Source organism: Alosa alosa, chromosome 1 (genome assembly GCF_017589495.1).
Source record: "Alosa alosa isolate M-15738 ecotype Scorff River chromosome 1, AALO_Geno_1.1, whole genome shotgun sequence".
NCBI lineage: Eukaryota > Metazoa > Chordata > Actinopteri > Clupeiformes > Clupeidae > Alosa > Alosa alosa.
The window spans coordinates 24531909-24555030 of record NC_063189.1 but is presented as its reverse complement, the minus strand read 5'-3'; the positions used below and the strand labels follow the sequence as shown (position 1 = coordinate 24555030).

Below are 23122 nucleotides of genomic sequence, written 5' to 3'. Positions count from 1 at the left end.
ATAGCCCGGAAAATACGGTATATGTTAATTAACTGAAGAGATTTTTCAAGTATATTCTGTCAGTTGTTTTCATTGCAGTTCCCTTCATGAAATCGACAGTCTTGGAAAGACACTTTGTGTAGGCCTAAAGATAGATTATTTGATCTGGGTAGCATGTTCAGTCAGGCGTGAATGATGAAATAATCTCTGTTGCCGTGGTGACAGGATGAGTTCCAAAGCTGGTTCCGAGTTCGGGTGCATCTGATGCAGGCTCCGGGGCACAGCCCTTTTGATGCCGTGGATCTTCAGACCTCACCAGCCAATGGGAATGGGGGAAAGCCATACCCTGACGTCTCACTTACAGAACCTCAGACCTTGCAGGTACAGTATATGCTAATCAACTTGAAGCTGATGCTGCTGTTTTGTGTGTGTGTGTGTGTGTGGTGGTGGTAGTGGGGGGTGGGGGGGCAGAAGTATCTTTATTGTATTTCTTCTGTTACATTGCTGTGGTCTGGCAATTTATACATTATGACTGTCTGTGTCCAGTCGTCTTTTTGTCTTGACGTTTTGTGTATATGTGGGACGTCCACATAAATGGGACCTCCAGTGGATTTAAGAAAATGAGTGATTTTTGCTTCTTTCTTGTTATTTGACATCATATTCTGTGTGCTGGAAGGGAGAGTTTGTAAACTCTCTGGGAAGCCGTTTCCATGGGATTCATATTGGAATCATTTGCATTCTTGACTTTTCCCCCTTCACAGATTCGTTACTTCACCCATCACAGCATGCAATACTTCTGGAACGATACAATGCAGAATTTTGAAGTGATAAAGTAAGAAAACATAATTTCATAATTGCCATGGTGGGAATATCACTGATTATTTTGGGTCAACTGCTAAACAGGCAAATTGTCTTTTCTTTTCAAAAACTCAGAAAGCAATTGTCTTTCTCTTTGCATTTTAAAGCACTCGAACGCCTCTGTGTTCTCTGTTTGGGGTGGCCTACTGGTTAGCGCTTCGGACTTGTAACCGGAGGGTTGCTGGTTCGAACCCCGACCAGTAGGCCCTTGAGCAAGGCACCTAACCCCTCACTGCTCCCTGAGCGCCGCTGTAGCTGATTAGTGTCTGCTTCACCTCACTGTGTGTTCACTGTGTGCTGAGTGTGTTTCACTAATTCACGGATTAGTGGGATAAATGCAGAGACCAAATTTCCCTCACGGGATCAAAAGACTATATATACTTATACTTATACTTACTTACTTACTTCACCCACCCCTAAGGTAAAAATGGTGTGAAAATGCTTGTGTTATTTGTCGAGTAATGTATGAGACGTGTGTGTGTTTTGTGCTTCTCTGCAGTGGCATGGAGGACCTGAGGCTGAGCTGCTCCTCGCTTCTCTCCGAGTACAGCACAGGACTCAGCAGACCCCAGCAGGAGTACAGGTAGCAATACCACAGTATCTGTACCAATACATGTACTGAATGCTATTACTTACATTGATCATTGACAGTGCTTGGTGTGTACGAGAGCAAATGAACAATGTTAAATGTTAAGAATACGCTATTGAAATTAATGAATCAAACCTTACCACAATTTCAGCACATCTTTGTAAAGTAGACACTAGACAAGATAAATCAGTAATAATGACAATAATAATCTTTATTTATGTAGCACTTTATATGGCACCGAGCCACAAAGTGTAGTACCAAGCGGTTATTAGATTCTTAACATGCCAAAGATAGGCATGTTTGAGCATTAGCCATCCACAGTAATGGAATGCAGTATGGAATGAGATGTGTTATGAGCTACCTGAAGGTGCTTTTGAGTGTGATCAATTCACTGGCTTTTTTACTTTTTTAAAAATTGTTTTCCTGTGTGTCTTTTTGTCATCAGGAAACAGTTTTTTGGAGAAAATGAAATTGCTGTGCGAGTACCTTCTATATTTAAGCTGCTAATTAAAGAGGTCAGTGTCTAAATTCATGCAGAATCACAGTATCAATGTGACCACTAATTATAGCATGTTTACTGTTACAGGTGTGTCTACGTATGTGGATATGCAATCATGTGTTTCTTTTGTTTTGTGTTATGACAGTTGTAAGAGAAAATATATTGTCTCCTCATAGTAAAAACACTCTGGATCGCTTTTGCAGCCACTTGAGGCGTATTTTCTTTGCATCGTGCGCGTTAAAACATGCTGTGGTATGCACTAACTGGCCACACTTAGGTTAAACAGCAGACTGCATGTGGCAGGAGCTGAGAATAGACAAGTGCTATTTCAAGAAAAAGCCCAATGAAAGTGCCCAAATTCGCCATTTTGGCAACCATTTTGTTTATTCTAATTAGATGGACATTAACTCAAAATTCAGCTTGGGAACAGGGCTAGTTGGATTCAGCACACCTTAATTATTTTAAGTCCTGTTCCCAACTTTTACTAAAAAATGCCTCTAGGAAGCACATATCTCAAAAATATCACCTGTCTAGAATGCGCTTTTTCGTATCATGCATATGCATTCATAGGAGGGTCAGGGGAAAGTTTTGTGTAAAAAGATGGGAGGAGAAACGTAAAATGCGCCTAGTTGTACGCACCTCTGTTTTCCGGTGAAATATTTTTGCCTTGTAAAAGCAGGTGTTAATCCTGAATACCCAGCTCTTTAGAGAGCATCTACTCTCATAGCACCACTTACAACAAGTCCTAGCACTCACCAGCCGTCTTGAACTGACACGTAACTGTTAAAAACAGCACTCATCTTATTCTTACTGTACTCTACCGTTTTTTAAATTGTCCTAAAATTGTTGAGAATTGCTTTAAAACTTAAACTGTCTACCATGTTGTTTGTCTCTTTGGCTAAAAATGCACCAGCCAAATGTAATGTAATGTAATCCAAATCTAAAATGCGTCAATAAGAGAAACTTTCAAAGACAACAGTATCACTATTCAGAGCACCAGTTTTGTGTCTTTGTACTATGTCAAAAGCAACCTTAACTTTCGCTGGCCTATCAAATGTCTTATTTTCACTTTTATGTCATCCACTTAAACTTTCCTACTTGCTAGATTTAACTAGTCCTCCATAGCCCACGTGCACAAGTACTGTAGTTTGAGTAGAACTACTGCTCTTCATTATCTCCCTGCTTGTTGACATCTTATCATGTATTGTATTATTTCATGATCGCTAAACGTTTGATTCCTTTTACTGTAATGTTGTCATCAGTTAACTTCTTTCAACTGCACTTGTGATTTGAAGTATGCCGTTGAGTTGTGAACGTTCGCAAATTGCAGTAGGGGCCGGAGAAAGGTGCTGATTACGCGATGAACGGCAGATTTGATGAAGACCACGTAAACTGAAGAAGCTCAGCGTGCAGTTTCTGTGGGTTGGCCATGGCACTGATAACAATGCGTTCGCAAATCTACATACATCAGATCTGGCCTTCTGTGTTCTGTGTGATTATTGCTTGATTGTGCTTAAAGTTCAGCCACAATAGGCTTGATCTGTTTTGTCCATATAAAGGACTCCATTTAGTTTTAACTTCATTCGTTAGCTGAGACAGACAAAGGACTCCTGACCAGGTCATAGCATTAAGACATTTCCATAGATTTTATTTCTTGATTGTGTGTCTTTCAGGTGCTGAATCCGTTCTACATTTTCCAACTCTTCAGTGTGATCCTGTGGAGTGCTGAAGAGTACTACTACTATGCTGCGGCCATTGTCTTCATGTCCGTCATATCCATAGCTATTTCTCTGTACACCATTAAAAAGGTGAGAACTATTTTGCCATCATCTCCTCGGGGCAAAACACCTTGGGTCTTTTGTTCTCATCTTGCATGGTGTTTTCCTTTTCACCAACATGGATGGTAACGCTTGTATTTCAGCAATATGTGATGCTACATGACATGGTGGCGGCCCACAGCATTGTTCGTGTGTCAGTTTGCAGAGGGAAGAAAGGTAACCACATATATAAATGTTCTGTGGCTCTAACAGAGAGATAGATTAGTGCTCACAAATGTATGTGTAGTAGCTTGTATGTATGTGTAGTGTCAATCCATTATCTAAAATACATTTTACTATTTTATCCTGTCATATCCAGATTATACTATCTTTAACTGTATTACTGAATTGTCTTATTTGGTCACAGAAGTGGAGGAGGCCATGTCCACAGACCTGGTTCCTGGGGACGTTATTGTGATCCCAACCAAAGGGACCATCATGCCCTGTGATGCAGTGCTCATCAGTGGAACATGCATTGTGAATGAGAGCATGCTCACAGGTGAAGTGGAATGAAATGAAACATTGCATTTATTCTTACAGGGATGCCACACCAGGCGCGTAGCTGAAGTATTCTGTTCGCGTTGCGTCTGTCGCAACAGTTAGCTTCCACTATAATTAATGGAACTGGCTTCACCAGACGAGATAGCGGCACATACCTTCAAAAAGATTCGATCTCTTCTAAAAGCCTCACTAGAGGAAACGGTGTACCCCGGGTGTTACACCTAACCGCTATCTCTTAAGTGATGGCCTATCATTGCCAGGGTCACAGTAACCAGGACATATAATGTGACAAACACACACAAGCACACACAGCCTGTTCTTAAGAGAGAATAGTCCGGCAAGGTCATAGCTCTTCATTCTAATTTTAGCACTGTGATTAAGTGATCTTTCAGTCATGGTTATGATTGGTATTATCTTGACCTGAATGTTCCACATAAACTTTGCAAGTAAACATATAGTAGACTTTGGCATTTACGTTCCTGTGTGTAGGGTTTGAATGGTCAAGGGTGGATCACAGGGGTTTAGAGATGTATGAGCTTCACGCAGATACACCCAGGAAATATTGATTGTTTCACACAATATGCTGATAGAACTTCACCCTTGAAATGGTGAGAGAAGCAGGCCCCACTCTTGTCATAGTATCATGTGCTGAAGCTTGTGAACCATCTTCACATATCACAGTGTCTTTGCCCTGTGGTGAAGTGTGTACTTGTTCCAGACGTGTGTTCCAGACACTTTGCAGTGTTTACAAAACAATGTTTTTTTCTGTGTAGACGAACGCAGTTGGTCTTGTTCATGCGCTCATTCTACATCTTATTTCCCCAGTACAACAGTTTTTCATAACAATATATATTGCAGAGTAATCTATTATAGAGAGAAACATTTCCGTCTGTGTTTGAGGTGCAAACCGTGGTGTGTTTTCATGTGTGTTCATACAGGGGAGAGTGTGCCTGTAACCAAAACCAGCCTGCCTAACTCAGAAGTGGAGGGCAGGGAGTTGTACAGCTCTGAGCAGCACAAGAGACACACTCTGTTCTGTGGAACCCAGGTCATCCAGACACGGTTCTACTCCGGGGAACTGGTCAAGGCCCTGGTGGTCCACACTGGTCAGTAACAATCAGGGTTCTTTCGCTGTCTGACTATTACCTTGCACCATAAAAACAACAGGCATGTGCTGTGCGTGTGTCGTGGTAATCAGAATGACCATCAAAAGCAATTAAAATGCTACAGAAGAACTTTCAAAGCCTGAATTAGATTTGTCATTCAAATGTAGGTGTTGTTAGAAATTGTTTTTAGTGATGTTATTATTTCAGCATTGTTTATCCAGGGGCATGTTGTATAAGTGATGGGGACAGCTAGCCTGGCCCTGGTTTCCCGCCGTGATTGGTTCTGTCTCCCCTCTTAGGCTTCAGCACAGAGAAGGGGCAGCTGGTCCGCTCAATCCTCTACCCCAAACCCACCGACTTCAAGCTGTACAGGGATGCCTACCTCTTTCTGCTTTGCCTGGTGGGAGTGGCAGGGATTGGGTTCATTTACACCATTGTCCTCAGCGTGATACACCAGGTGAGATCCACAGTCAGTTTGCCCCCTGGGTCTCAAAATAAGAGGAATTCAGGGTTTATTTTGTTTAGTCCCTCAGAACACACCTCCATCCATAATGTTGCTGGGCACGATGCCAATGGTTCATCCATTCCATTCCTTTTGGCTGACTCATTTTAACCCAAAGCGATTCCTCAGAGATGGAGACTGAAAAAGGCCTTGGGCTTTGCTCCATTGCTATGAGTGGCACTGACAGTGCTGTGTCCTGTTCTTGCCAGCCTGCTGAAGCAGAGCAGTTCTATATGTCTCTCCTATAGACTCCTTCAATGTTTGTAAACATCCAGAGCCTACGTTGTGTGTGCGCGCAGCATGGGGTCAGAAAAATGGCGCAGCTAATCTACCGGCATGTTGAGCTGTCAAAGTATGCACTGTCATTGTCACCCAAGGGCCGTGAATCGTTCCTTTATAAATTTGTCTTAGCTAATGACGATTGTCTGCCAGATCCTGAGCTGATAACAGAACAGGTAGATGAAGTTAGCAAGAGGCAAGAGTAGGGTTGGGCACCGAAACACGGTTCTAATATGGCACCGGTGCCGACGCAAACGGTAGTAACTGCATCGAATAACAACGTGGATTTCGGTGCCTCATTTCGGTGCTTAAATCGCTTTTTAGAGATGGCGCATGTCATGCGCCATCTCTAACGTCTTGCTCTGATAGCAACACATCCAGATACAGATAGATAGATAGATAGATAGATAAATCAGAGGGGTGCATCACATAGGCGAGTGGACAGTGTTTGACAGCTTGCAGGTGCCGAAGTAGCTTTTAAAGCGATATCACAAGCTCCTGTTAGAATCTAGCAGTGGGCCTAACTACACACAAGCAAAAGGCTATGAAACAACATCAACAGTATACGTTACACAATATCCCTGCTAATGCGCTAGCTGGCATTTATTTGAAATGTTATCAGCAAAGTTGTAAGGTGAAAACTTTATTTCACGGTGTGTTCTAAACAAAATAATGGCATGATATTAATATTTCATGTGCATGAGGCACATATAGCATCACAATGAATATGAAGATCATGTTAAAAGTTAGCTGGCAAAAACATAAATATGTAGGTTATATACCTGATGTCACTGAGCTGTCAAAGAGGCTACGAAACCATCTCCGTACGTTATCGCTAATTAAACTCAGCTGACTGGTATAGCGCATAGCCATAACTATTAAAATGCCTACTAGCGCCGGGAATCTAAACACTTCAACACTGACATAATGTAGCCTAACATGTTCAAAACTATTGCGTGTTATGGGGGAAGACATGAAATTTCTTGAAGCATTTGGGAACATACTGAATTAACTGGAAAGTAGAGTCCCTGTTAGATTAGCTTGCTTGCAAATGCCGTTGTCCATGACCTGGCAGTTCTATGGCATGCTGTTTTCACATGCCTTATGGCAAACCGCTTACACTGGGTAAACTTGAAAGCAGAGCTTACCATTGTGTGTGCATCCATGGCAAGCTGTTTTAACATTTAAATGTAGCTATTATGCGTAGGAGTAAATTCAATATAACAGTTCAATTTCATGTTCAAATTTGTCTTATCAATAAAAAAAAGCAATTCATGCTTTAGATCATTTTAATTTAAACACAAAGTACCGGTTCAGGCACTGTTTCGGCACCGGCACCGTTTTAAAAGTATCGATTTAGCACCGGTATCGGATAAAACCCAAACGATACCCAACCCTAGGCAAGAGATTCATAAGCCTGACATACGGCTATCTGGTTGACAAGCCCAGTGTGTATACATACAAAAAAGTAGTACAAGTAAGCATTTATCTTGATGTTTCCTTGACGTTTCAGTCAATTCACACAGACACAATTCAATGAGATGGAAAGCTTTCTGACCCTGACATGCGCGCACCTTTTCTGTGACGTGGACCGTGAAGGGGTCTATAACAACATATCTACATCAGTCTAACCAGATCTCCCACATATGCTGTTCTAGCAGTCATTCTGTCAGCCTGCCTTAAATATCACATCTTTCTCAGGAGAGGAGTATTTGCTTCAACCATGAGATGCAGCATTTCAGCAAGTTGTTATCAAGGAAGGTCATTTTATAGCCAGGAGGCAACTCTTGGGGTTGTGCAACACAAGGACATAAATGTGCTGACAGTCAGTGGCAGAAACTTGTTTCTTATGAGGAGATACATTTTTCTGCTGTGATCTGTAGGTGTACGTCAATGCTGTCACTACCTTGGTTGAACTAGATAGTAAATAGTATATAGTAAATAGTGGAAATGATAACAGTGGCTGTAGGAAAATGAGCAATGTTTGAAACGGTACATGAAGATCATATATTGTAATGGGGACCTATTTTGAATGGCAACTTTTAATTCCACTAGGCCACTTGATGCAAAAAAATAACAAAAGGAAATTGTTTCCTGCATTCCCTATAAGCCATTGTGTTGATAATGGCATGAACCACATACCTGTTGAACACAGTTTTGTAGTACTGCATTTTGGAGTTGGACCTTCACCAATGGCATTTTTATGCTTATGCAATCATGAAGGGCTCAGAGATAAGGAAGGCCAAAGACTGGTCATGTGGTATGATAACGGAAAGCACAAGATGATATAAAATGTAGCTACAATCTTCAGTTGATATATACCATATGTTTTACCATGTGTTATGATACATTTCTGGATGTTTGACGTCACCCATTGGACACAAATGAGATTTCGTTCAATGACAATGTCATGTTTTTATTCACCCAACCACTGATTCAACACCAGATGCTCAAAGTGTTTGTCACTTTGATAACATTAGTAGCATCTTACGTGGATAACATTAGTAGCATCTTACTTGGATAACATTAGTAGCATCTTACTTGGATAACATTAGTAACATTTCTTCTGTGTCATGGCCCTTGACTCCCCTTTGATGAACCCTGCAGGTGCCTGCTAAGACCATAATCATTGAGTCTCTGGACATCGTCACCATCACCGTGCCTCCTGCCCTGCCGGCGGCCATGACTGCTGGCATTGTGTACGCCCAGCGAAGGCTCAAGCGCGTGGGCATCTACTGCATCAGTCCCCAGAGGATCAACATCTGTGGGCAGCTCAACCTTGTCTGCTTTGACAAGGTGCCCCTCACTTCTGTAGCAGCGGCGTTAGATATAAGCAGTTCCTTTTTTTATTTTTTATTCTGTTACAAGTTGAATTCAATAATTCTCTTGTGATTTACCATAATGTAACGACATTGGTTATGACGCCTCCCTTAACAGACAGGCACACTCACTGAAGATGGCTTGGATCTCTGGGCTGTTCACAGAACTGAACGTGGAAGGTGAGTCCTGTGTGTGTGTGTGTGTGTGTCTGTCTGTCTGTCTGTCTGTCTTTTATATGGTTACAAAAACACTTTGTATACTGAAGTAGCTTCTGACCCTGGAACCCGCAGGTTTATCCAACCAGAGGAGGACACAGGTACGGAGTGTGAGGTGGAGTCTCCGTTCCTGGCCTGTATGGCTGCCTGCCACTCCCTGACCAAGATTGACAGAGAGTTGTCGGGCGACCCGCTGGACCTGAAGATGTTCCACGCCACTGGATGGGTGAGTGTGGTCCAGTGCTCCTGCATCTTGTCATCCAATCCTGCAGAACGGGATTGATCTCTTCTGCTCTGAACATCTGACTGTTTCAATGTGCTAAAAACGTGGCTCCCAGATTGAAAGTGTGAGGGCTAATGCAAACTTCAGGGTCTGAGATAAGTGTGCTGTTGAATTAGATGGACGTGGCAAAGGACTCTGGGTCAGTATTTTGTACCAGTTGCTTCTCAATGCTCCTTAATATTTCAGAGAACTGCCAGCTTTGCTTTTGTGTGTATGTGTGTATGTGTGTATGTGTGTGTGTGTGTGTGTGTGTGTTTCCATACGTAATAGGAAAAAATATTTTCCATGTGCTCCTGTTTTTGAGCAGATACTGGAGGAAGCCACAGAGGAGGAGACGTCCCTCCACAATCCCATAATGCCCACTGTGGTAAGGCCACCCAAACAGCCACAAGGCAAACGGTCCACTCTCTCCGAGGTCACACCAACTGCAGATCAAAGCATGGTAGGCATTCCCATCACCAGAGGCATTTTATTATGGAGATCGCACTCTCTGTGTTGCATTCTCTGGCATGTGCAGTCTTGTTTAGATCAGTAGTCAGATAGGAGTGAAGACAAACTTGTCGAGGTGACATCAGGAGTTGAAGACTTCTCAAATGTAATGCGAAACATCAGCATGTTCCAAACATGAAGTCCTACAGGCACTTTGCGTGTCTTATCATGTAGTTAACCATATTCATTGGCTTGAACGGTAAGAAAACATATGGGTCGCGACTTCATGAACATGGTAAATTGTGGGTCCCAAAGCCAGACCAGTTAAGAACCACTGTAGAGTATGGTTTAGTTTCTGTGAGAGCAAATTTAACTTGTTTCCTTTGCCTCTTCTAGGAGCTGTATGAGCTGCCTGTAAGTAATGAAAAAAAAACCTCATCCTCTTCTTCCTCCTCCTCTTCTTCACTCTTCCTTCACTGTTATTTGCTGTAAATCAGCAGCCTTTAATGTGTCCCCTGTCCTGCAGGACACCTATGAGCTGGGGATCGTGAGGCAGTTCCCCTTTTCCTCTGCGCTGCAGAGAATGAGTGTGGTGGTCCGGCGGCTCGGGGGAAAGCACATGGAGGCCTACCTCAAGGGGGCACCAGAGGTGGTGGCCAGCCTCTGCAACAGCTCTTCAAGTCAGTGGCAACAACGGTCATGGTTCCTGCAGCACAACATAAACTGTGCAAATAGAAGATAGATGTGTACTCTCTATGCAGATAAAGAAATATGCATATTTCAGCCTGTGCCAAAGAATGATATGTGAGATGTGAGCTGCATGTGACATTTGCAAAAAATTTTTTGAAGGTTAAAAGGGGTATTTATTTGATATTAATATTCTTACAGTTAATGCTAATTTCAAAATATTCAGATTCCACATTCCCCATATACCATCATATTCTTCAGCTTTATTCCATCTTATAGCAATTGAATAGCAAAAGAATAATTTATCTGTAGATGTCTGTAGATTCTAAATGTAATTTCACCAGCTTGGTGAAATTTTTCTGAGGATTGTAATATTCAGGCATCAGTGAATGTTTTTTTGTATCCATCTATTTACAGTTCCAGAGAACTTCACTGAGGTTCTGGAGGGATACACCAGCCGGGGCTTCCGGGTCATTGCCTTGGCACACCGCCAGCTGGAGGCCAAACTGACCTGGCATAAAGTGCAGAGCCTCAACAGGTTCCAGGCAGCTGATCCTCCCATCCATTTTTTCTCTTTTCTGTATAAGTGTGCTGATTTTTGAATGAGTTGACCACTGATTGCTGTTGTGTGCCTTAGAGACCACATAGAGAGTAACATGGAGTTCCTGGGCCTCATCATCATGCAGAATAAACTCAAGCCAGAGACGGCAGAGGTTTTGGAAGATTTGCGGCGTGCAAACATTCGCACTGTGATGGTTACAGGTGACTTATTTATTTAATTATTCATAATGTAGAGCAAAAAACAGTCAGATTTATCATACTTTGCTAGTGAACAAGACTAACAACTTGAAAAATATAAACAGAAAGAGGAACTCAACCACATGAACTATTTTGAACACGTGGAATGAGATGTTTGTTAATCATTTCAGCCATGCGTGGGCTGCTGTTGACCTCATGAGTGCACGCTCTTGTCTTGTCAAGGTGACAACCTTCTGACGGCCATCTCCGTGGCCAGAGACTGTGGCATGATCGGTCCTCAGGAGAGGGTCATCGTTGCGGATGCGCAGCCTCCCGGAGGGGGCCATGCAGCTGTGGTCCTCTGGCACTACACAGACAGCCCCACGGCACCGGCCAGTAAAAATGGCCATTTCCAGGTGAGGGGAGCTTAAGCGGGGGGCGGGACGTCCAGTGTGAAATGCCATTCTGTTTGCTAGGAGTGAGGAAGGAAATTGATGTGAGGGAATAATAACGGCAAAGAGTATCACACGTCAAGCAGTAAATGTATTATATTTTAATTATTGTAGGATTGTTTCACAAGGAATAGTGATCTAGAGTATAATATACCCCAATACAAAGCACAAGATGATAGACACCCCTAGCTGTGGTTCCATATCCTCAATGGTTCCTGTGTTCAGTGTGTGCGTGAGCTGTGGTGCCTGTCCTGTTTCCTCTGCAGCTGGTGGACGTGGAGTCTGATGGAGCTCTGTCCAACGGCAGGCTGAGGGAACAGTACCACTTTGCCATGAGTGGGAAGTCTCTGGCTGCCATTATAGAGCACTTCCCAGATCTCGTCCCAAAGGTCAGCTATGACGCCTGCTTTGGTTTATCAGCATAGACCGCCATTTTTTTACTGAAGGGGAACGCAACTTTGTTACTTTTTATTGAATGAAAATACCCCAGTCAGCCAATACCTGTTCATGTTATAGAAGTCTTTCCCCTCTGTCTAGAATGTTATTTGTTTTTCTTGGGGCACCTTATTGGACATTGCACAGAGGTGTTGAATCAGTGACCTTGTTGGTGAGAGTACAAGTCATCAACAGGCAATTTGAATTTCCCCTGGGGATCAATAAACTCTCTATCTCTCTCTCAAATAACTTCTTCCAGTTGTAATGAGTGGGGTCATATGAATATCCCACAGTTGTCTGTCTCCACCTCTCTCACTTTCTTCCCCCCTTCCTCTCTTCCTCCCTGCTGAAGCTGGTCCTCAGAGGGACTGTCTTTGCTAGAATGGCTCCTGACCAAAAGACCCAGCTGGTAGAGATTCTCCAGAGCGTGGAGTGAGTTAAACACTCATTTTAACATGTGCTGTATGTGTGTAATGCATTGGATTTGGTAAGAATATAGGGTACATTTGCTAAATTCCGTGGTAAAATCTGATGCCATGACCTTGCTGTTTGAAACTTCATGACACTTGTAATGTTACAGAAGGACTCTGACAGACTCTGTCAGACGAGTACTATTTCAGTTATTTATCTCATAATAGTTTATGTTTTCAATTGTGTTGTTTTTCATTTTTATTTTATTTTTTGCATTCTAATCTTTGCAGCTACTTTGTGGGCATGTGTGGGGATGGTGCAAATGATTGTGGTGTAAGTGTCGCCAGTCCTTATATGAAACCTTCTCCTGTCTTAGACAATGCCTAAAATAGAAACACTCAATTAGTCTGGATTATCTGACTTTTATTGTTCTAAAATGTACCCTTGTATGTAGAATAGGTTCTAATTAATATTGTTTTTGATTAAATTTATGATTTATATGGTCTTGAGAAGAGGATACCATTTGTGTAGTATTACATGAGCTGTTCCTGAGAGTTCTGCAAGATGTGTTTTTCCCCCATGTCCATCTTTCCCAATGTACTTTACTAATTGTGACCATTTAAGCATCAGAAAATAGAATCAGTGAATGGGTTTGTTCAGAGAATGCATGGGGCGGTTCACTCACCTGGTTATTCTGCTCTTGCCCCTATGCTGCATGCTCAGGCCCTGAAGCGAGCCCATGGGGGCATCTCCCTGTCTGAGCTGGAGGCCTCAGTCGCCTCCCCATTCACCTCCACTACGCCCAACATCTCCTGTGTCCCCAACCTCATCAGGTAAGGTCCCATTACTGTGTCAGTGCACATACATGTATCTCAAGCTTCTGGAGCTATCCTGAGACATGAGAAACTTATACATGAGCAGTTAGCTTGATCTTACCTCATATCACATTCTGCCCTTTAAGCATCAGAAATGTCATGTTGAATTGCATAACTTATGTGAGTGATTGTATGTAATTCACTGATTCTTGAGATAAGGGACAAAAGTACTTTTGAAAAGTGACAAACAAAAAATCGATACTACATTAATTTGAATTGGATATCATCATAAACATAGATCTCATCTATCATGCCTGAAATGGAACAGGATTTTTATTAACCACTTTTTATAAAAATTGACATTTACTGACTTAGTAACTTGTCATTTGTCAACTCCGTCTGACACATGAAAATGTTTTTTTTGTGTGTTTGATCAATTCAACAACACTGTAAAGTCTTTAAGTGTGTAGAAATGGTGTGCCTTAGCAAGGTTTGGTGATAAATTGCATTATATACACTTTTAGGATAATTTTACATTGTTTTGGAATAAGCCATTTTAAATTACCTTAATTTAGTTTACTATTTTTTAATTTTTAATATATACAATCAGTGATTTTGTGCACACAAGACACTGATGCATGTAGATAAGTTGGTGTTTTAATGTATGAACACACTCAATTGAACAAAAGAAACATACATTTTTTTATAAAAATGAAAAACCTCCATCTTATGGGGTTGACACACAACTGACGGTGTTGACACACAATTGACGGTGTTGACAAACTAATCGAGAATCAAACTGATTAAAGATATTTACCTAGTTTTGACATGGCAGTATCAAGGGAAAGGGTATCAAACTTCAAACAAAGAGTTTCTACAGGACCTCAGGCAAGTAAGTTCAAACAAAGAGTTTCTACAGGACCTCAGGCAAGTAAGTTCTATGATTTGCTCCAATTTCTTTCAGCAAGTAAGTAAATCATTACTGCCTTCGGTGTAGAGCCAAGTATTAGATATTTATAGGGGTGTAAAGATTAACTGATACGTATCGGTATCGGTTTTTAATGTGTAAGATACGGCTACATCGATACGTTAAGCCCCGTATCGGGAAAAAAACTGAAATGAACCTGTCGTTATATCGATTTACTTGTTATGAATCGGTTCACAACCTTTTCTGCTCGCTCAGACTCTCATTTACGTTCCAAGCAGCGCATTCATCCCACTTACTGGGTACTGCAGTTCGTTTTTGGTTACATTCATTGCCCAAAGTTGTCAAATGACCTCATTACCCATCTACTGCAACTTAAGCATGTGACAACTTGCACTTTGGTTTGGTTTGGTTGGGTCGGCTTTGGTTTTTCGAAATCCAGCGCAAAATTAAACACTTAAACAGCATTCCTAAGCAGCAGCGATAGCCTAGTCTGTAGAGTATAGCCTTACCTTTGATGAAGGGATTTCCTTAATGTTAAATAATAATTTGGCCCTTGCTGCTAAAACGATGCACAAATTATTAGCCATTTATTTTGTTCATATTCACTCAGACTTGTGGCATTATAGGTTTCTGCATTAGGTCTACTGTTGGAACAAAATAAGCCCAGAGAGTTTATTGATTTATAGGCCTATTTTATTCTTGTAGGGTAGGCTATATGAGAAAAGGCCAAGAGTGTCTTAAGCACTGTTTTATTTTATTTCGGTATTGTCTTACCTCAACAAGGCTACAGCTCCATGAAAACAATCAGATATAACTCTATAAAATCTGTAAAGTCTATAAAAATTTATTTTTATGTTGTATTTGGCTGCTGTGTTTGACTGAAATGTAGACTATTCTTTTTTCATTTCAATACAGTATATGAAACAAACCTGAGTTTAGATAATCATATTCACACATGTTTTGCCTAATTGACCATGACCATGATAATTGATATAATATTAGGGGCACATTAATTTTATATAATAATATAATATAATTTTATATAATACTATAATATAATAATATAAAATTAAAGGAACCGTATGTAAGAAATGTATTTCAATTAATCATAAAATGGCCCTGATATGTCACAAGACATTAAGAAATCATGTTCACTTCAAATACTTATCACTGACCACAGTAGTCCGGCCAGGATATTGTCTTTTAAAAAGTGAAGTTGCAGCCCTCAACTGATGTTGATGTTGTGTTTTGTCATGTCATGTTGTGTTTTGGCCTGATGCGCCACCCTCTACCTATCTACTAATCACAAAGTCAGTCGTGTTTCGGCATCCGGGTTGGCAACCTCGAGTCAGGGGGGAGGGGGAGGGGATACACCGCTCTACAGTATTTTGAAAGTGATTGCAGTACCAGTTTTGGCCACAATCTTACATATGGTTCCTTTAATGTGCACCTTGAGCAAATGATAAAAAATATTTCAGAATGCTTTCCATTCTTGAACTGCATCGGATCGAATCGTACTGAATCGTTTTTTATAAACATGTATCTTTTCTTGTATCGAATCGTGCCCATGTATCTAGATGTGAATCGTATCGTCTTTTACATGAGAGATTCACACCCCTAGATATTTATATATAATAGTTTGTCTAACCTGTGGGACTTGGGCATTGGACAAGAGGTGTTGAACATGCCTACGCTCTATGAAGTCCATAACATCAGGGGCTATGGCATAGAGCTCCCTGGTCTGGCTTGCTTGGAGGGGACAAGCTGTCCCTGTCAGTTTCAAAATCTTTCACTGGACAGAAACAGACATCCCTCCTCCTAGGTGCCTGCTGTAGTTTTACTGGTCACCTTGCTACTGTATTTTATAGTTGTATCAGGTAGCTTAGTTGACTTTACATTGTCCTGGGCCTAACACTTCAGCCATTTGAAACAGAAGAACACACCAGAATAGGCCTGTTTAGTAAGCAGGATTTGCAATTCAATGCGGAAGTAATCCAAGTATTCAGAATACATTACTCAGATTGAATACGTTAGAAAATACATATTTGGGCATGTATTCTGTAACAGAATACTTTTTGAAAGTATCCTTCCCAACACTGCCTACATCTCATGAGTCCCATGCGCGTTGGCTATAGTTGATCAAACTTTTGCCAACTTAAAAAAAAAAGTCCAGTCACGATTCAAAGACCGCCGTTTCCAGCAACAGCACCCATCTTCTTTGTTTTCAAGTAACAAGGAATTCACGTGGAACCGTTGCAACTCTGTCATCATTATGTTAAGCCCGCCCACCGCAGTGTTTCCCCTAGAAATTCTTCCAGCAGCGGTGCTGTTGATCGTAGGAAGCGTTTAGGAACCCCACAAAAAAAAAGAGAACATTTTGAATGACTCCTTAAGTCAAAGTCAAAGTCAGCTTTATTGTCAATTTCTTCACATGTTCCAGACATACAAAGAGATCGAAATTACGTTTCTCACTATCCCACGTAACTTCTGACTGGTGACTTCGTAACTTCGTAACTGGTGACTTCTGGTGGATTTTGTGAAAGAAATGGACAGATTGAGTTACAAATTATGACATAACCATCAACACAAGCATTATTTACAAAGCATGATTATTGCAGTACTTGAACAGGATTATTCATGTTTTTCTTTCACCTTTTTAATTTACATTATTAGTAATTAGCCACTGTACAACTGTACACTGTAGGCCACTGTACAAACTATTACTATTTAGAACATACAGTGCTGTGCATAAGTTAAGACATTTATTTATATAATAACATTTATTATTTACGATACATGATGCATTAAAAAATAATTGATGTCCTATTTTTTTTTTTAATTAAGGCATTAAGACAAAAGGCAAAATATGTTTTTTATTACTCCCTTTAGTCAATTTCAGCATGGGTGTCTTAACTTTTGCACAGCACTGTATAAACTATATAGATTTCTCTTTCATGCCATTACAATACAGTGTAATGACATGACATGAAAGAGAAGTCTATATAGTTTATACAGTGCTGTGCAAGTCGTATTGAGTGCCTGTCACTTTAATGCCGTGACGACCCGTGAGGCTTGCTTGATTCTCACGGTTTTAACTTAGTAGCGTTGTTGTGTGCATTGTGCATAAAAATATGTGAATGAAATTAATTATGTTTCCCATGTCATTTGGTAAAATAAATGCTCAAAAACTCGAAGAAAATCTATCTTGGATTATAGCAGATAAGTGTCTTGTATCATATCTATAATTTTGGTGAGCTCTACAGGAATTAGAAAACTATCTCAGATGTAAATGATTGCGTATCCTATTACTCAAATTCAATTAAACCCACCAATAGGCTAGCTAGACCTTAGTTTCACAGCCTAGGTATGTTAGCAACACAGGGCTTGAAAGCATTGCCTGTATCACAAACAAAAACGAAACAATGCGTGGAATTTATCTGGGAATAGGCTACTGAAGGTAGGGGCGAGCTATCTCGCTGGCGTGTTTAATTTGGTTCCTTGGTTAACATAATGTAGGCTACGTTTTTTTGCACAAAATTGCGTCTGCTAATAAACTTAAACATAAACACAAACAAGCGTGATCTCCTGTGGAATCCCTGACTGCGCCTTCATTCAAAGTTAGCCTACTATTATTTGTTGACATGAAACCTGAACGAACGGCAGCTGTTCCTGAAGTTCACTTGCGTCTATTTTTTTTTATTTTTTTAATTAGGCAACTTTTTTTGCAGTGGCGCTTGAATTCCAGGAGCGGCGCTGCGCCGCTGATGAATACATTGTAGGGGAAACACTGCACCGACTCTACACACGATATGATTGGCCTGATCGAAGTTTGATTTTTCCAGCTCACAAGCCAACAGAGAGTTGCTAGACTACCCTGGCTGCAAATTACATCCCCTGCTTCTCCCAACTCGTCTTCCATCTCCTGCATCAACATGGCCAATGGACGGCTCTTCCTGGCCCTTGCATCAGTCTGCTGCTCCTCTGAGCAGTCTCTTATACAAAGAATAGCTGGGGGAAAGCATTGGCAATCCAATGGCTCACTGCAAGAGCATGATGGTTGTCTGTACCTAACACCAAACTGGCGAAGCCTATGAAGAAGCCGATACTTCTTTAGAACCTTGCCTGATACACTGCAAAAATGTAAATCTTACCAAGTGCTATTAATCGTATAATAAGATCAAAAAATCTATTTGGTATTGTTTCTAGTATGAAAAGACTTACCTAGCGCTCTCTTGAAAGATCATTTTGACTTACCGGTAATTATGACCGCCCCTTGGCGGTCATATAGGTTTAGTCAGATTTTTTTTTTTTTTTCTTTTTTTTTTTTTTTTCTTTTTCGCATGCCCACATTTCCGTCAATGATTCCCGGGACACTGAAAGACCGGGGTACACGAAACTTGGTGGGCATGTAACCCCACATGGATAGCATGGAACCATCGTTTTTTGTTTTGATCTGTAGCCCCCCCGCTGGACTGGACCCCCGAAAGGAGGGTAGGGCAGACACAGTTTTCTGTGAATATCTCGAAAACCGTAGGGTTTAGGACGACCATTTTTTTTTTTTGTATGTTGATCTCAAGGGGCCATGTCAACCCATTCCATAACCACTCATTTCATGTATAGCCACCTAGTTAAACACAAAAAAAGTAAAATGAGGTGTTGTAATTGAAGGTATCTGTGACCTAACATAGTCAAAACTGCACGAAATTGGAAGTGTAGGATCATTATGACACCCTCTGTATGCACGCCAAGTTTTGTGGAATTCCGTTCATGGGGGCCACACAATAAATTAATTTATGTTACTATACACCAACTGGCCTGTAGGTGGCGGAGACAGTTTTCTGTGAATATCTCGAGAACCGTAGGGCCTAGGAGGTCCACCTTTTTATGTATGTTGGTCTTAAGGGGCATGTCAACCCATCCCATTACCACTTATTTTATGTATAGCGCCACCTAGTTAAAAATTAAAAAGCAAAAAAATTAGGTGTTTTCATCACAATATCTCTGGCTGACAAGGTCAAAACTGCACGAAATTAAAAGTGTAGGATCATTATGACACCCTCCGAATGCATGCCAAGTTTTGTGTACTTTCGTTCATGGGGGCCTTACAATAAAATAATTTATGTGTACATTTAGTGACGTACACCAACAAGGATTCCCGGGACACTGAAAGACCGGGGTACACAAAACTTGGTGGGCATGTACCCCCACATGGATAGCATGGAACCGTCATTCTTCGTTTTGATCTGTAGCCCCCCCCCTGCTGGACTGGACCCCCCGAAAGGAGGGTAGGGCAGACACAGTTCTCTGTGAATATCTTGAGAACTGTAGGGCCTAGGATGACCAATTTTTTCCGTATGTTTGCCTCCAGGGGTCATGTTAACCCATTCCATGTGCACACATGTGCATAAACAGATACACACGCACACACATACATTTACAGTAATCATACGTATGACACATACTCACACAGTAGACATATGTACGCATGCATGCACATGCACAAACACACATACGCAGGCAAACACACAAGCACGCACATACACACACACACCCACACACATAAACATAAATTTGTACACGCACACATGCACACAATTCAAGAATTTTTCCGTCATCTACTCCCTGAATTTTTGGTCATTGATACCCGGGACACCGAACCACCGGGTACATGAAATTTGGTGGGTATGTAGCCCCACTAGACTTTTTTACGAAAAAATTTCATTTCCACCACCAACCCCCGTGCTGGGCCCCTGAACTGAACCGCAGAAAAAAAAAAACAGTTTTTCCTAAATAACTACCTGAACCGTGGCACTGAGGATGAAGAATCTTTTATGGTATGTTGGTCTCAAGGGCCCACATCAACCTGGCTCATAATCACTCATTTGTGATTTGCACACCCACCCCCCGGTAAAAAATGAAAATGCAATATTATTCTGCTTTAATTGCCCCTATCTTCAGTTAAGATGTTCAAAACTGCACCAAATTTTATGTGTATGATTGACCTGGCATTCTCGGGGTATGCCAAGTTTCAGTAGAATTTCATCCATGGGGGTCTAAAAATTAGGTTATGTGTACATTTAGTGACTGTACACTCATTGGCCTGTAAATGGCGGTGCACACATATACACATGCACACACACAGGCACCCACATACTATCGGTATTAGAACGGCCGATACATAATTACAAATTCAGTAGGATTAAAAGAAAGCCAAAATAAATATTCATCATCATCATCATGGCTGCATTTTCAGTATTGGCGAGAAGTAGTCGTTTGTCCACTAGATGGCGATCGTTGCAGTGAGATGTAATTTTGTTGGAAGTTAAAAGTGGGTTGGAAAAAAACAATGGACGCTTCATACAAGGACTGTAATTTACCGCAGCTTAACATCTAATAAGGATAGGGACGATGTTCACATGAAGTGTAATTCCCATTTCTTCTTGAAGCGAAATAAATCTGAGGATGTTTATCGGACATGCTTGGTTTTACTGCAGGTAACGTTAATCTTGTAATATCAATAAGGACCTAGGTAATGTTACCGTTAGCGTTGGTTGAGTGATGGAGGCATTTGATTTATTGCATTTGTAGAAAACTATAAATGCGGTTATACCAAGCAAATGTATAGCAGCACTGTTTGTATCTTTCGACTGTCATTTATTGCACGTGCTACAAAATCATTCTGTGCAATGGAAGATTTACCAACGTTACACCGGTCTGATACAGTTTTGCCTATACATGCGTGGAGACTGAGACGCCTGTTTATTTTGTTTTAAGCGCGTGCAGGGTGTGAGAGCGGAATCGATGTGCTTTGATTACAGCTTGGTAGTTGTAGTCTGTGAAACTAAAAGCACGTGTGTGAAGTATCCAAACAATGACACCTTCATTTCATTATGGCTGCTTTAGCAAAACACCTTAAGCTACTGTGTAGTGGGTCCCATTTAGAAGTGGCTACTTCATTCACGCTTTCCTTGACTCATGGAGCTGCGTGAATGTTATTACAACTTTTCGCCACGATATGACCGTTTAAGTCCGGGGCTTTGATACTGTAAGGCGAAGCCATTGGTTTCCAAAGGAGATTTTATTTGTGTGTCGCCAGCATAGCCTATTCACAATTTATGTTGTAAATAGGCCTACCTTATAATCCTACCTGTAGCTTAGGGAAGCTAACAGCTTTCTATTAGAATCTAGTTTGTTAGTTACCGTTTTGTCATAACTCCCTGATGCATTTTTGCATTTAGAATAGCCAGAGCGTGTATATCTCAATCAGAAAATTAAACAATATCGGGTGCCTATGGACTAGGCTGGGTGAACCCAGCCTGATCTGCCCGCTATTTATTTTTTTTTTTTTTAAAAGATTGAGCTTGGTCTGATGAAAGCCAGACTAGCCATGGACCTCAGTTAAACAATGCAAGGGAACATGAATCAGCCTATATTTGCACTAACAATAACGGACAAAAGCTCTTCAACTTTGGCCCGTTAAAATGTGTATGAACAGTCTAGCTTAACGCATTTCATCAAGGCCCATTTGGACATGTCAGTTATTTGCACCACTGGTTAGATGTAAAACAGCATTTCGTTTCAGACTAGGCTACTGTTACTTAATTTGTGCATTAACAATAACGTTTCAGACTACTGTTACTTAATTTGTGCATTGACAATAAAGTATTACATGAACTAAAGATGACTAAAATCTTATGTAGAAGAAGAAACATTCACAAAAAATCCATCCACCCAAAAATGACCTTTGTTTTTGATAGCTGTTGAAAACGGCATGGAACTGACAGAGATGTTTTTTTTTAAAAATACATAAAAAATAAAAAAATAAATAAATAAATAACATTATGCTGATACCTTTTGCTTTTCCCAAATACAATGTAGCCTACAGGTGTAAGTGACCTTTCATCAATCCAGTTGCAATGGATGAACTGTGATGAACTGCCCTACTTGTGATTGTTTAGAGATTTTAAAGGTTTTATAACAATGCTACATCTTCTTTGGCTATTCTACAATCTCTTCACCTTTTCAGCACCAGTAGGCTACTTTCTGTGCAGCCGCACACACACACTCAGGCATGCCAAACAAGCATACACAAAAGTTTCAAGAGTGGGGGATGGAGTAAAATATGGAGACAAATTGAAGTGTGATTTATTTTCGCGGAACAGATGTACAGGACTGAGCGGCGGTCATATTTTGTACCGCTATGCGGTACATCTAGTTTTAGAAGACTTTGACTTATTTTAAGAAGTCTTATCAAGACAAATTTACTTAACACACTGGCAGACAAATTGGCTTGCTTTTAGGACAAATTTGCTTAACCCACTGGAAGAAAAAATTGCTTATTTTCAGGATGAGATGTCTTAAAATAAGTCAAACATTTCTTAAATTAAGTCATGATTTCATGAGAAAGCACTAGGTAAGTCTCTTTATACTGAAAACAATACAAACTAGTTTTTTATCTTGATATAAGATTAATAATCTTGGTTAGATTTTATTAGATATGCAGTTTTTGCAGTGTAATGCCAGTTGTCTGTGACCTGATTTTTCAACGGCTCGTTTCTGTGCCACATGAGTTGTATAATTCCTTCTCAGCTCTTGTGGAAAAGAAGATTGGAGTTCCGATGTTGGCTTCCCGTTATCATCCTCTGTTTCTGTTCCTGGAGAATCTACAATCATTTTATCTTTTAGTTTGACATTTGACTTTTCTATTTGAGCCTTCTTTTTCTGCCCTTCCTGCTTTCTTAGTTTGTGTTGCCCTTTTGTTAATTTCTTAACCTTTTCT

The 23122-nt window shown here is 40.8% G+C and overlaps 1 protein-coding gene across 2 annotated transcripts in view; it reads left to right on the top strand.

Moving 5' to 3' along the window:
• The window catches only part of LOC125291527 (polyamine-transporting ATPase 13A3-like), a 52443-nt gene that overhangs the window by 22616 nt on the left and 6705 nt on the right, over positions 1-23122 (top strand). For both annotated transcript variants that reach the window (XM_048238265.1, XM_048238275.1), the window contains exons 6-27: positions 205-360; positions 741-811; positions 1337-1420; positions 1872-1941; positions 3599-3733; positions 3847-3919; positions 4110-4241; positions 5182-5349; positions 5649-5806; positions 8738-8926; positions 9068-9129; positions 9241-9391; positions 9756-9890; positions 10274-10291; positions 10404-10557; positions 10982-11102; positions 11202-11326; positions 11546-11718; positions 12021-12143; positions 12542-12621; positions 12891-12933; positions 13324-13433. In XM_048238265.1, coding sequence (XP_048094222.1) covers positions 205-360; positions 741-811; positions 1337-1420; positions 1872-1941; positions 3599-3733; positions 3847-3919; positions 4110-4241; positions 5182-5349; positions 5649-5806; positions 8738-8926; positions 9068-9129; positions 9241-9391; positions 9756-9890; positions 10274-10291; positions 10404-10557; positions 10982-11102; positions 11202-11326; positions 11546-11718; positions 12021-12143; positions 12542-12621; positions 12891-12933; positions 13324-13433 — 2531 coding nt within the window. The remainder of the gene's footprint in view (positions 1-204; positions 361-740; positions 812-1336; positions 1421-1871; positions 1942-3598; positions 3734-3846; positions 3920-4109; positions 4242-5181; positions 5350-5648; positions 5807-8737; positions 8927-9067; positions 9130-9240; positions 9392-9755; positions 9891-10273; positions 10292-10403; positions 10558-10981; positions 11103-11201; positions 11327-11545; positions 11719-12020; positions 12144-12541; positions 12622-12890; positions 12934-13323; positions 13434-23122) is intronic.